The sequence below is a fragment of the Oryx dammah genome, unplaced genomic scaffold (genome assembly GCF_014754425.2).
Source record: "Oryx dammah isolate SB20612 unplaced genomic scaffold, SCBI_Odam_1.1 HiC_scaffold_17, whole genome shotgun sequence".
Classification (NCBI taxonomy): domain Eukaryota; kingdom Metazoa; phylum Chordata; class Mammalia; order Artiodactyla; family Bovidae; genus Oryx; species Oryx dammah.
The window spans coordinates 47946291-47961682 of NW_024070201.1; the positions used below are offsets into that span (position 1 = coordinate 47946291).

Sequence of the window (15392 nt, forward strand, 5' to 3'; positions counted from 1 at the left end):
ATTCTTTATCACTGAGCTACCTGGGAAGACCAGCTTTTCTATTTTTATATGTGTCTTTTTCAAATTAAAGTACTACTCTTCTACTTCTAATTTACTCAGAGTTGTATAATTAAAAACATTTTACTTTTATTTAATGAGATAATCATATGGTTTTTATCCCTTTTGTCTATTAGAATAAGACACATTCATAATTTCTTTAAAGTATAATTTCTTGGGATAACCTGTATTTTACCATGACATATTATCTTTTTTATGGGTCACTATATACTATGTGCTGTTTGTTAAATGTATGGATCTATGTTCACAGCCATATTAGCCATTATTACTTTTTCTTATAATTGTCTTGTTTAGATGTCACTCATGAAGCCAATTAGAAATTGGTCTATTTTCTAAAAGAGCAGGTACAATATTGATATTATTTCTTTCTTAAATGCATGCAGTGAATTCATATGAAATCCTCTTGACTTTAAGTTTTCTTTGAAACCTTTTTTTTTTTAAAAAAAAAGTATTAAAAATTTTTGACAGATATGAAACAATCCAGATTTTCTCTTTCCTGTTTGAGTTCTGGACACTAATGTTTTTCAAAGGTATTTTCCATTTAAGTTAACTTATGTACAGTAAAAATAGTTGTTTATTATATTCATCATATTTATTTAACTTTATATCTGTAAGATCTGTATATTATGTTCCTATTTTCATTATTAATATGCACTTTGTTTTCTCTCTTGATCAATTTTCCTAAGTTTTTAAATGGATTTTCTTTATTAAACTTTTCAAATTACCACATTTCTGCTTTGTTGACTTTTTCTATTTTATGATAGATTTCCATTTCATTGACTTCTGATCTTACCTTCCTTTTTCCTTTGGATTTAACATATCATTCCCTTAATATCTTCTTGAAATGGATGTTATATTTTTGTTTTTAACCTATTCTTCTTTCCTAATAAATGAACTTCACCTGTATTTTACCATAGAGGTACTGCTTAAGCTGCATCCAATCTATTTGATATGCATATCTTTATTAACATTTAGTACATAGGACCAAGAAAAACTTCAACTAGACTGTAATGTTTTGTTTTATCACAAGAAAATTACATCAAAGTTGTCACAAAACATTTATGATATACTTCATAATGCATATTTATTATAATATAGTTATGTTTTAAATATGCTTTATATACAAGTAAAACTTTGTAATAGTATGTAAATTAAACATGCAAAAATAGGTGTCAGTTTATAAAATAAAAATTCATATGAATAGATGTTACATTTACCAAAATCTGTGCTTTTACTCTATGACAGACATAGCTATTAATAAATGGAAGCCATACTAAAGATAAAAAAGATAAAAATGGTATGTGTTACATGATGCTAGTTTAAAAAATGCAATCCCCTCATTCATTCAAGAAACATTTACAAGCTACCACAAGCTATTCAATGTGCTATTGACTGGACATATAAAATAAAAAGGACAAACGCCCTAAGTGCCCCGTTGTAGGTTAATTGCATCATCATCAGGACTTCCCTGGTGGCTCAGATGGTAAAGCGTCTGTCTACAATACAGGAGACCTGGGTTCGATCCCTGGGTTGGGAAGATTCCCTGGAGAAGGAAATGGCAACCGACTCCAATACTCTTGCCTAGAAAATCCCATAGACGGAGGAGCCTGGTATCCATGGGGTTGCAAAGAGTCGGACACGACTGAGTGACTTCACTTCGGACAAATGGGATCAGTCTCCAAAGTTGGACAATAAGTAAATAGACGCATATAACCATCATCACAATTATTATACACACACACATACACACACGCACATGCACACACTAATAACAAGGAACCAAGGTTAATCCTTCTATCTCTTTTATAAGAAGGACCCAGAGAACATTCAGAGATAAAGAAAGAGTGGAAGTTAAAAAATTCTTGACTATCTAGCCAAGAGGATTTCCTTTGAGGGGATGAAAACAATAGGACATTGGTAAAATAAAATTATTCTGACAGAATTTAGAAAAAATTTATTCCAGAAAATTATGGTAAAATTTTGTTATGCTTCCTCTTTTTGGTCAATTCAATATTTGCTCTTATCCGAAAGCTATGTATTAATGGAAGTGAGTATAGGTATAATTTCAAGAGCATTTTCCTTAGGATCCTCAAACTACCATTTTGTTTCCTTGCAAAAGTACAACAAAGATAAAGTCACATGTTCTGTGTTACTCCCCAAATTAACTAGTAGGCAACTTAGGATGCTGAAAATAGTATGGCGTTCCAGACAACCATTCAATCCCTAACTCCTTAAATATTGACCATTCTAATTGCTTAATATATGTTTAAATATCAGGAATCAGACCTCAGCTCCTACCTTACCTCTAATGTACAGCCCTGATATGACCTTGGACAGACTACTTGAACTCCTTGAGAAACATTTTCTTGATCAATAAAATGAAGATAATTATAGTTACCATTGTTCAAAAGATTCAAAATCATTTTCCAGCAATGAATGAAACTCAATAAATGGAACAATTGAGATTCTTAATTTAAATTTTGGCTAATACTATCTGCAAAATGTGAGAGAGAAGAGTTTAAGGGGCTCAGATTTTGAACTTGTGACATATTAAGAATAAAGGATTAACATGCCCTACAAAAAGGACAGATTTGGAAAGGGAGAAGATTACATCTAATTTAAACAAGTTGATTTTAAGGGATATTTAGTTAACAATGTTCAGGAACATTTAGAAGGATGGATCTAGGGTTCGAGAGTAAAGGCTAGGCTAAAATATATGTCATAGGGTGTTAGTCTTACATCACTTCCCTGAATGCTAAGGTTCAACTCATAGCATCTCTTCTTTGACATTGTCCATGGCCAAGAAGCAATATCTGAGTCAAACACCCAACAGAAATATCAGGAGACTTAATTTAAGATTTACCATGTCCCTATCATGCTTGCTTATAAAAGACCTCTCTCCGACTGAAATAAACCCTAGCTCAAAGTCTAGATGGAGAAGTCAATGGCAACCCACTCCAGTATTCTTGCCTGGAAAATCCCATGGGCAGAGGAGCCTGGTAAGCAGCAGCCCATGGGGTCGTTAAGAGTAGGACACGACTGAACGACTTCACTTTCACTTTTCATTTTCATGCATTGGAGAAAGAAATGGCAACCCACTCCAGTGTTCTTGCCTGGAGAATCCCAGGGATGGGGGAGCCTGGTGGGCTGCCGTCTATGGGGTCACACAGAGTAGGACACGACTGAAGCGACTTCACAGCAGCAGCAGCAGCAAAGTCTAGATCCTCATTTACTTCCTTTACTGTTAACCATCTCTGTGGATTTACTATGTCTGCAAGTGATTATTTTTAGTCTCAGAATAGATCCAGCTTAGCTGAAATCCCCAGAGAACTCAGTGCCCCTAGAGACGGTGACTTGGAAAGAAGAGGCAAATCCTCATATATAAGAAGGAGACTTTGGTAAGAGACAGATGGCTTCTGAGATTTTATGCTAGAATCCTTCAGCGGCTCTCAAGAGTCCTCTGCAAAATATCACATTCTCTGGTAAACTCTCAGATTATCTTTATCTACTTTGTGTTCACTTTACTTCTCTTCTTTGGAAATCAACCATTTAGAACTTTATATAGAGCAGAATACATCTCCAAATGTCATATATCTAGGAAAATCGTTCATTTCAGAAACTATGTAAATGATCTATTCACTTTTTAAGATATCAGTCTTCAACAAAATTCAAACTCTCCTAAATCATGATACTGAGCTCTTCCAATTATTGTTCTCCTGTAAACATGAAACAATTGATCACACATTCCGGGCCAGGAGAAAATGAGATGTAATTTGTCAGGAATCTGTAGTAACTGCCCTTTCAAATATATAAATGATTTTAAAACCACGGGGTGTTTTAAAAGGGTATTTAACCAACAATCTTCAGATAACAAGGGATGAAACTAAGGGTAGTTTTGTTTTAAGACCATATTTCTTTGGGAGTTCCAAGAAGTACATAGAAATTAAGTTTTGTGAGACTCCTTTGCCTTCGTGTAGTGTCATTCCAGAAATCACATATTCTGCCCAACATCTCATCTAGAATGTGAAAGAAAGAAATTGTAGAGGTTTCTAGATTAATTGACTCAGGTTTACTAATATTTCAAAGGAAAAAGAAACCAAGTTTTCATCTGAATGCAAAATATATTTCTAATTTCTCTATTTAGGAAAAACTTGCCCAGAAGTAATTTTGTTAATCTGTGATACAGGTAGATTCTGTTCTAAAGTGGAAACTGCTTCTTACAATATGATAGTCATATAAATGCTTTGTTCTGTCAAAAGACAACTAAACAGTCAGAACTTAAGAGTTGCATTTTTTCAACTAAATTTCCAGATATTCATTTTTTTTTTTTGACTCAAAGCTCTATGTATCATTGCAGAGCCCCTAAATGCATCATGTCCATTATCAACATATCACATGCTGAAGTCACCACCTTCATCTTGGTTGGGATGCCGGGGCTGGAATATGCACACATCTGGATCTCTATTCCAATATCCAGCATGTATCTTATTGCTCTTCTGGGAAACTGCACCATCCTTTTCATCATTAAGACAGAACCATCCTTGCATGAGCCCATGTACTATTTCCTTTCCATGTTGACTTTGTCTGACATGGGCCTATCCTTTTCCTCTCTTCCCACTGTGTTGAGGATCTTCTTCTTTAAAGCTTCTGAAATCTCTGCAAATGCCTGCTTTGCTCAGCAATTCTTCATCCATGGATTCACAGCACTGGAATCCTCAGTGCTCCTGATCATGTCATTCGATCGCTTCCTAGCCATCCACAACCCTCTGAGATACCGCTCCATTCTTACAACTCTCAGAGTTGTCCAAATTGGAATTGTATGCTTTTTCAAGAGCTTTCTCCTGGTTCTTCCCTTTCCCTTCACTTTGAGAATGTTGAAATATTGTGAGAAACGCCAACTGTCACATTCCTACTGTCTCCACCAGGATGTCATGAAGCTGGCCTGCTCTGACAACCAAATTGATGTCATTTATGGCTTTTTTGGAGCACTCTGCCTTATGGTAGACTTTATGCTCATTGCTGTGTCTTACATCCTAATCCTCAAGACTGTGCTTGGAATTGCATCCCAAAAGGAACAGCTCAAGACCCTCAATACTTGTGTTTCACACATCTGTGCAGTGATCATCTTCTATCTGCCCATCATCAACCTTGCCATTGTTCATCGTTTTGTCCAGCATGTCTCTCCCCTCTTCAATGTCCTTATGGCAAATATTCTTTTACTTGTGCCTCCACTGATGAATCCCATTGTGTACTGTGTGAAAACCAGGCAGATTAGAGTAAAAGTTGTAGCGAAATTATGTCAGAAACAAATATATTAATAGCAGTCATAGATAATAGGCAATATATGGTGGAATGTCTTGCATAAAAGATTAAAGATGTGTTTGAGAAAACCTAATATTTGTCACAAATAATCATCAATATATTTTTGTTATTATCATCAGATTTATTTCATTCAAACTGATTACTGTCCATGGGCATACAATAGGAAATGGTGTGTATTTTGAGGGGGTCTCCATCCAAATTAACAAAAAAGAAAATGATGCCTAGTGATATCATCTTTTATAAAAGAGCCAAATTCCAATCAAGACAGACAAATGGTAGCTCCTATCCTTGTAACAAAAATGAATTCCTCATCTTCACATTCAGTTTATCCATACTATATTCTTTTGATTCTAAATATCTCTTCACTATCTCTTTTAATCATCTTAGTATGTCACCAGGACTTCTTTAATGAAATACCCCAGTAACCTTTTTAGTTTTTAAATATCTACTTTTTGCTACTTTCTAACTGATTCTCTATGCAAGATAACAGTGATCTTTTAAAAAAGACAAATTTGATGATGTAATTTTTATTTTAAATATAAACTATTACTTCTTTGGGAATAGAATTAAAGAAATAAAGTACCTACTATAAGTTGATACATGTTCTTTACCCTCTCTAACTCTACAGTATTGTCAAATAATGAAATTCTAGTCACATTGGTCTTCTCAAAATTTGTTGAATTTGCCAATTTTTCTGTTTTTTACAAACTTTCAGATCTGAACCCTTCCCTTAGGATGCTGTTGGCTTCAGTTTTACTCATTTCTATTCAATTTTTAGAAGTTTCAGCTTAACTTTATTATAGATTACCTTAAACCCTCCGTTCAAATCACAGATTTCTCTTTTTAACCTCTTTTATTGCTTCTTATTCTTCATTATTATATTATACTTGCTATTATGATATGTAATTAAATATATTTTTGTTGTTAATTAGCTAAGTTGTGTGTGACCCTTTGCAACCCTATTGACTGCAGCACACCAGGTTCCTCGTTCCTCCACTTTCTTCTGGAGTTTCCTCAGAATCATGTTCGTTAAGTTAGTAATACCATCTATCCATCTCATCCTCTGCTTCCCCTTCTCCTTTTGCCTTCAGTCTTTCCCACCATCAGGGTCTTTTTCCAATGTGCCAACTCTTCACATTAGGTAATTAAATACATAGTTTATTTCTTTGATTTTTTTTAAATTGAAAAGGTTGGCTTAAAGCTCAACATTCAGAAAATGAAGATTATGGCATCTGGTCCCATCACTTCATGGGAAATAGATGGGCAAACAGTGGAAACAGTGTCAGACTTTATCTTTTTGGGATCCAAAATCACTGCAGATGGTGACTGCAGCCATGAAATTAAAAGACGCTTACTCCTTGGAAGGAAAGTTATGACCAACCTAGATAGCATATTAAAAAGCAGAGACATTACTTGCCGACTAAGGTCCATCTAGTCAAGGCTATGGTTTTTCCAGTAGTCATGTATGGATGTGAGAGTTGGACTGTGAAGAAAGCTGAGTGCCAAAGTATTGATGCTTTTGAATTGTGGTGTTGGAGAAGACTCTTGAGAGTCCCTTGGACTGAAAGGAGATCCAACCAGTTCATTCTAAAGATCAGCCCTGGGTGTTCTTTGGAAGTGAAGTGAAGCTCGCTCGGTCGTGTCTGACTCTTTGTGACCCCATGGACTGTAGTCTACCATGCTCCTCCGTCCGTGGGATTCTCCAGGCAAGAATACTGGAGTAGGTTGCCATTTCTTTTTCCAGGAGATCTTCTCAAGCCAAGGATTGAACCTGGGTCTCCTGCATTGCAGGCAGACGCTTTAACATCTGAGCCACCAGGGAAGCTTGGGAAGGAATGATGCTAAAGCTGAAACTCCAGTACTTTGGCCACCTCATGCGAAAAGTTGACTCATTGGAAAAGACTCTGATGCTGGGAGGGATTGGGGGCAGGAGGAAAAGGGGACGACAGAGGATGAGATGGCTGGATGGCATCACCGACTCGATGGACGTAAGTTTGAGTGAACTCTGGGAGTTGGTGATGGACAGGGAGGCCTAGGCATGCTTCAATTCATGGGGTTGCAAAGAGTTGGACACCACTGAGAGACAGAACAGAACTGAAATATAGTGTGCTATCATTGAAAGGAGAAAGCATACCTATTTTTTTTATGTCTGTTTGCCTAATATCTAGGATATTTCTGACACAGAGTAGATCTCCAGTAAATAGTTATTAACAAATAATATTATTTTCACATAAGACTATGTTTTAGGTAAATGAGATTACAGAAGAGTTCTTCAATATTCCATTCAGATGGAATATAACTTCCTTAAGTCTGTATTTCAAAAGTAAGCATATCATACATGCTCAAAGATTTTGAAAGTACAGAAAAATTATATGAGGCTAGGAAGGAATTTACTGTCTTATATTTTATGTGTGACAAATAGTCCAACTTCCCTTACTAATATGACCTAAAATCTTTGTAGATTGTAAAATAAATTTCTAACTTTTTCTTATTTCAATTCATTGACCTAAGTCCTCTCCACAAACCACATCAATTTATTTATTTATTTTCAATTGGAGGACAATCACTTTACAATATTGTGTTGGTTTCTGCCATACATCATCATGAATCACTCATAGGTATACATATGTCCTCTCCCACTTGAACTGCCTCCCACCTCCCACTTCATCCCAACCCTCTAAGTTGTCACACACCACAGGCTTGAGCTCCCTGCATCATACAATTAATTCCCACTGACTATCTGTTCTACATGTGGTAATGTATGTTTCAATGCTCAATTCAGTTCAGTCGCTCAGTCATGTCTGACTCTTTGCAACCCGATGAACCACATTACACCAGGCCTTGCTGTCCATCATCAACTCCTGGAGTCCACCCAACCCCATGTCCATCAAGTCAGTGATGCCATCCAACCATCTCATCCTTTGTCGTCCCCTTCCCTCCTGCCCTCAATCTTTCCCAGCATCAGGGTCTTTTCAAATGAGTCAGCTCTTCGCATGAGGTGGCCAAAGTATTCGAGTTTCAGCTTCAACATCAGTCCTTCCGATGAACACCCAGGACTGATCTCTTTAGGATGGACTTGTTGGATCTGCTTGCAGACCACGTGACTCTCAAGAGTCTTCTCCAACACCACAGTTCAAAGGCATCAATTCTTCTGTGCTCAGCTCGATAGTCCAAATCTCACATCCATACATGACCACTGTAAAAACCATAGCATTGGCTACATGGACCTTTGTTGGCAAAGTAATGTCTCTGCTTTTTAATGTGCTGTCTAGATTGGTCATAATTTTCCTTCCAAGGAGTAAGTGTCTTTTAATTTCATGGCTGCAATCACCATCTGCAGTGATTTTGGAGCCCCCAAAAATAAAGTCTGACACTCTTTCCACTGTTTCCCCATCTATTTCCCGTAAAGTGATGTGACCAGATGCCATGATCTTAGTTTTCTGAATGTTGAGCTTTAAGCCATCTTTTTCACTTTCCTCTTTCACTTTCATCAAGATGCTTTCAGTTCTTCTTTACTTTCTGCCATAAGAGTGGTGTCATCTGCATATCTGAGATTATTAATATTTCTCCTGGCAATCTTGATTCCAGCTCGTACTTCTTCCAGCCCAGCATTTCTCATGATGTACTCTGCATATAAGTTAAATAAGCAGGGTGACTATATACAGCCTTGACATACTCCTTTTCCTATTTGGAACTAGTCTGTTGTTCCATGTCCAGTTCTAACTGTTGCTTCCTGACCTACATATAGGTTTCTCAAGAGGCCAGTCAGGTGGTCTGGTATTCCCATCTCTTTCAGAATTTTCCACAGTTTATTGTGATCCACACCGTCAAAGGCTTTGGCATAGTCAATAAAGCAGAAATAGATGTTTTTCTGGAACTCTCTTGCTTTTTCGATGATCCAGTGGAACCTGGAATATTCATCTATCAAGGCACATTGGAAGTGGTCAAACAGAATTGTGTGGTAGTACCTCACAATTAATGGAAAATTTTCCCAGATATAAGCTTTGGTTTTGGACGTCTAATATATGTAAGATATGCTTCTAGGTATTTTGAGGTGTATTTTCTGTTTTGAATCTAAATAGTAATCTAGTTTGTATAAAGCATTCTTTCTGTTTTTGCAGTTGAAGAGATTGAGCCTCTGAGAATTTGACTTAGTGAATTTCCACAGACAGGAAATTAAAAGCTGAGACTCAATCCTTTTCTTTACATCCCAAGATAGAACTTGGCTAAATTTTAGCTTTCACATTAAAGATTTCATCTGTTTCCATAATGCTTTCTTCTTATAGGAAATTTTATCTTCAGATCAAAGTGCTAAGTATTTCTGTGTCTGAGGTACATAACCACTTGTGGCTTTTCCATAACCTCACAGCTGTAGCCATGGACACCGAGGACTGTACCACAACAAAACACTGGTCATCTTCTTTCAATTACCATATTATTTGAATGAAAAAGAAGCTCATATTTTTCCAGTGGGAAATTAAGCAGCACAAAGGGAAGCCTTCAGCAGCATATGCTAATAAAAGAAAGGAGAGTTAAGTGGATTTGATGGGTATCTAGTTCTTGTAGCATGTTGTACAGAGATATCATGTTCAGCACTCTCAAAAAGAGTCTGCCATTTGGATTTTCCTTTACTAATCTTCTCAGTAAAATAACACAAAAAGCAAAATGAAGCTACAAAAACGTCAATAGAGGTGACAGGAGTTTGTAATCACCATGACTATTTTCACATGTTCTTGAAATATGAACCAAAGTTCCTAGCCTCCGGACCTTCTAAAATAATGGATCACAACTAGCACAGTTTTGCTATGAAGAGACATTTGGCAATATCTAGAAACCTGGAAGATGAGGTGTATGCTACTTGCTGGGGAATGGCCAGGGATGCTGCTAACCATCCTACAGGATATGTTCTTCCCTACAGACTATAGCCCCCTGCAAAAATAAGTTATATAGAAAAATATCAGTAATTTCAAGGACTAGAAATGCTAATCTGAATGTAATAGTCAAACATGAATGATTAACCACCCATGGTTACTCATTGCCTTGAGGAAAAGACGGCCCAGCACCCAGGAATAATCTATATCTGGAAATCCCTCAGAAAGGGACTCAGTGGAAGACTGGTAGAAACCTTTGGAAAATAAAAACATTTCACTTAAAATATATTTTAAAAATAATTTTTATTGTAAGTGAAAAGCAACAAAATCATATGGGAATGCATATAATCCTTATCAGGAGACAATAATTTTTTAAAATTATTTTCTTTTTCTGTTGTTATTGTTTTACTTTTCTCTTAGACATTGCCATTTGTGGGAATTTTATGGAAAAAATATCACAAGGGATGGTACACTGTGTAAAATTAAAGGGGCAAAAAATACCACCACATCCTAGATGTAGAATGGTGAGAATTAGAGGGAATATATCCTTATGGCATAGGAGTTACATGAATTCATCTCATGAGCATAATTTTCAGAGTAGAATGACTGCTAGTCTACATAGCCAGGACATCTTAGTGTACTGGGGCCCTTTCTTTAGTATCATCCCATAGAAATGATCTCATAAGCATAAGGCCTCAGGTAAGTTGGAAATCTGCTGATTTCTAAACTTCTATCCAATCCTAATGTGCCAAATGTAAATATCATGTTGCATCAAATCAAAGATCAAAGATAACATTGATTATAACCCACATGCCATTTTCAGAGATATTGAAATGTGAAAAAAAGTGCATCTTAGAACACAGAAGACACAGTATTATTTATGTATGGAAGTTACTTCTGGTCATTTTGTCCAAGGACATTTTCATAAATATGAGAGTCCTATGAATCTTGGGTTCATCAATGTCAAGAGACTTAGAAATAAATGCCTCCATTTTTTGCACACAATTAGAAAACATTTTCTTTGCATTGTTCTTTCACCTTTTTCTATCTTTTTTGCCCCCCACACATGCTATTTCTATTTATGTATGACTGTTGCTCAGTTTTTCCCTGGTGTTCTTAATTTTCAGTTGGAAATGTTTTCCTTCAGTTTCCCGTTTTACATCTCAAGCTGTTGGGCAAATTGTTTAACCCAGAAACTGTACAGAGATTCTCGTTATAAGCACCTGTTAGAGTGCCCATTTAAAGCATGAGTATTTAATGCCACATATTTAATTTTGTGGCATTAGTTTCTTTAGATGCTCTTTGTTAAATGTCTACTTTACTCTAGCCACTTTACTACATGTTTATGAAAAAATGATTGACCCCATGAGAAGATCTTGTGTAATACATTTTAGCTGAGTACAATCAACCCAGTTAATTTAACTGTAGAGTAAGCTCTGACGGTTGGTTTTTCTTTATGTAATGCCAGTGCCTGACTTTTACCTTTGATTGCCAAGAGACATTTTCAAAGAAGGATGTCCCTTCTTTGAAGGGCACATTTGCAACATAACTAGAAAAAGAGCCAGGCCAAACCCCTAGCATCTCCCTACCCCCATCTGGCTCCTCTGTTTTAGAGATCTTGGTTGATTTCCATAACTGTCCATTTTGAGTCCTTGTTTTGTTTTGCTTTTTTCTTTTCCAGAAATTTAATCTGCTCTCTCTGTTTAAATTCACCAATAAAAAGTTAGTCTGCAAAGTTGTTGGCCAATTCCCAATGCCAATAAAAGCAGAACTCCAGATCTGTGTCTCTCTCTCCTCCCGCCTCCCCAGTGCCCTCACTGTGTGGCCCCAAGTATACTATACAATTTCTAGGGCTTGTAAATATTAAACCTTTTTTTTTTTTCCAAAGTTTCCTATTTCTGAGGATATCTTACAATCATAATAAGAACCATAAGAGCCAGTCCAGCCACAAACGTTGGTAATAGGTAGGCTGGGGCAATCAAAACATAATAATTGAATGCATTATTATTTCTTAGTAATTTGAAATCCTGCACATACCATAGATCAAACATGTGTAATGTATCTGTATACATGCTTCTATGTGTCTGTGCATGAGCTTTCCCAGTGTGAGAGCTTCTGAAACATACAGGCCTGAATTCCTTCTCCTTTCAGTTTTCTTAGATCATTATCAGAATTTTTTAAAATATACATGTAAATATTTTGCAATACAAATAAACTAAAAAGATATTGTTGCAACAAAAGCTTTTAAAAATCAATAAAATGCAATAAGATGATTTTAGAAGATTCTTAAAAGGTAAGGAGTAGAAGAGAGCTGATTCACTTTAAAATGAATCACTCTCTCAAAATAAAGAGTAAATCTAAAAATCAATGACAAAATATTTAAGCATCGCTTTAAAACTAAATAATAGGACAAGATATCCCATATCATCATCTATATTCAATTTGGATTCAGGTCTTAGAACACTAAGATCAATGAGAAAATAATCAAAATGGAAGGTAGAACAGACATACAAGAATTCCTGAAAATAATCCAGTATTTGAAAAAAAAAGTAGATAAATAGAAAAATGAATAAATGTAGCATAATTCAAAAGGAAAATAATAATACACTTTAAAATGTAAGACTAGCCTATTGATTTTGATACAATAGAAATGCTAGTCAACCTAATTGAAGATAGACAATTTTCATCAATCACATTTACTTATTATCTTTAGACAAAATTAATCACTCAGAAGCAAATCCAACATGATGGACAGAGTTTCTTCCATCTACCAAAATCATGTGTTAGAATTAAGTTGCATTTCTCAAAGTGTGGTCCTTGGACCACTAATGAAATCACCTAGGAGTTTATTAAATGTACAGGAACTTATGATCCACTCAAGATATATTGAATCAAAATATTCATTTTAACAAAATCTTCAGGTGATTGATCTCCACGTTAAAGTTTAAGAGGCACTTTAGTAAAGCACTTCTTTATTGACAAAAGTGTGAGAATTTAGTGTGATTGTGTATTAGTGGGGTTTGAGGCTTGTAAGGATTTTAAACAAGAAGTGTAAAGCCACTGAGAATTCATTTCTCTCTAATTTCCACATTTCTAATTATGTCATAAGATTATGATATTTGAAAAAGTAGATATGAATTATGCAGCAAAGACAGGCTGGCTAAATTTTATTGCTGACCTATATTTTACTCATATTTGTTCCAAAGAGTATCCCCTGTATCTGCCTACAAGTATACAATAAATCTATACAGCATAACATGACTAACTCCACCAACTGAATAAATAGGATTGAGTAAGAAACTAAAGAGGCAAGCAGTAAAGGGAGATATGCTATACATCACCAACAAAGGGCTTAGACTATATTTATTTAAACACTTTGGCAAATCAATTAGAGAAAGACAGGTAATCCAATAGAAAATGGACAAAAGGATTCAGTAGATGCTTCAAAAAGAGTAATTAAAAATGAGCAGTAAACATATTAATAGAGAAGTATACTTTCATGTTAAAATAAAATTAATATATAAAATTGATAGATTGATCTTTTTCAGAACTTGATATTCTAAACACCTAGTTAATTTATCCTGAAATATCTTGGCAGATGAGTCAAGAGCAAGAGCTGATGAATGGCTATTGGGTTTTAATATGGTCTCCAAGATCTTATCATACTTAATTTCCTTAGTCTGAGCCTGTGTTATAAGGTGTTAGATTCATCTCCCTTGAGTCAACCCCTAAGATTTCCCATGAAATATGGTGTTATTCATCAGGCAGTGCTTGCTTATAGTCAACTCCAAGGGTCCTCTAGGCTTTATAAGACAGGGCTTACAAAGCGAAAAAGGGGCTTCCCAGCTTCTAATATCACATTGGTAAAAAAAAAATCTCAAAGAAGGTAAGATATAATTCTATTCATTCAGGATATTTGACATAATTTTCATTCCATTTTCTATCTATTTGTATTCTCAATAGATATGCTAGATGTTAAAAGCAAATCAGGAGATGCCCATGGAGATAGAAAATCTTATAGAACAACCAAGGAGAAATGGAATATATGTGTTGATAGGGGTATGTGTCCAGAGATGTCTTAGAAATGCCCAGTCTGGATGATATGTGTGAGAAGGGTGAAATAGAAAATGTTAGTTGCTCAGTCATGTCCAACTCTTTGCAGCTCCATGAACTGTAATCCACCAGGCTCCTCTGTCCTTGGAATTTTCCAGGCAAGAATACTGAAATGGGTAGCCATTTCCTCCTCCAGAGGATCTTTCCTACCCAGGGATCAAACCCAGGTCTGCTACATTGCAGGCAGATTCTTTACTGTCTGAGTCACTGGGGAAGGGGAAGCCTGTATGTCTCAAAAACCACGATTCATTTTCTCTATGTCTCATAGGTAGATTCATGGCCTTAGACAAATTATTGTACCTCTCTAAGACCTGTTTTATTAATTATAAGGTGAATAAAATAATCGTATATAACATAAATGAGGAAAAATATATAAACCATTTAGCAGGGTGTCATATTACTATATAGGGGCTTCCCAGTGGCTCAGTGGTAAAGTATCCACCTTCTAGGCAAGAGTCACAGGAGACATGAGTTCAATCCAGAGTCAGGAAGATTCCTTGGAGGAGGAAATAGCAACCCACTCCAGTATTCTTGCCAGGAAAATTGAATGGATAGAGGAACCTGGCAGGCTAAAGTCCATGGGATCTTAAAGAGTTGGACATGACTGAACATCACATAGGCATGCATATTATCGTATAAAATTTAAAATAAGGATAAATACATAATAAAATAATTAAATCTATGTGTGCTTATTCTATGCATTTAAATTAAATCTAATAGTGACTATTTCTAAAAAAATGCAGTCTTCAAGCAGTAGTGATAAAAAAGCCAGAATGCAAATGGCCACAGTCTATTGACATAACATAATTTTAGCCATGTCTAGTATATATGGGCTTCCCTTGTGGCTCAGCAGGTAAAGAATCCACCTGCAATGCAGGAGACCTGGGTTTGACCCCTGGATTGGGAAGATGCCCTGGAGAAGAGAACCTACCTACTCAAGTCTTCTGGCCTGGAGAATTCCACGGGCTGTATAGTACATGGGGTTGCAGACAGTCGGACAGGACTGAGCAACTTTCACTTTCACTTTTC

General features: G+C 35.9%; 1 protein-coding gene across 1 annotated transcript; it reads left to right on the forward strand.

Moving 5' to 3' along the window:
* Nucleotides 1-4430: 4430 nt before the first annotated feature.
* On the forward strand, nucleotides 4431-5375 carry LOC120876668 (olfactory receptor 51A4). Its single transcript, XM_040258640.1, has one exon. The coding sequence runs from the start codon at nucleotides 4431-4433 to the stop codon at nucleotides 5373-5375; it is 945 nt and encodes a 314-aa protein (XP_040114574.1).
* Nucleotides 5376-15392: the final 10017 nt, after the last annotated feature.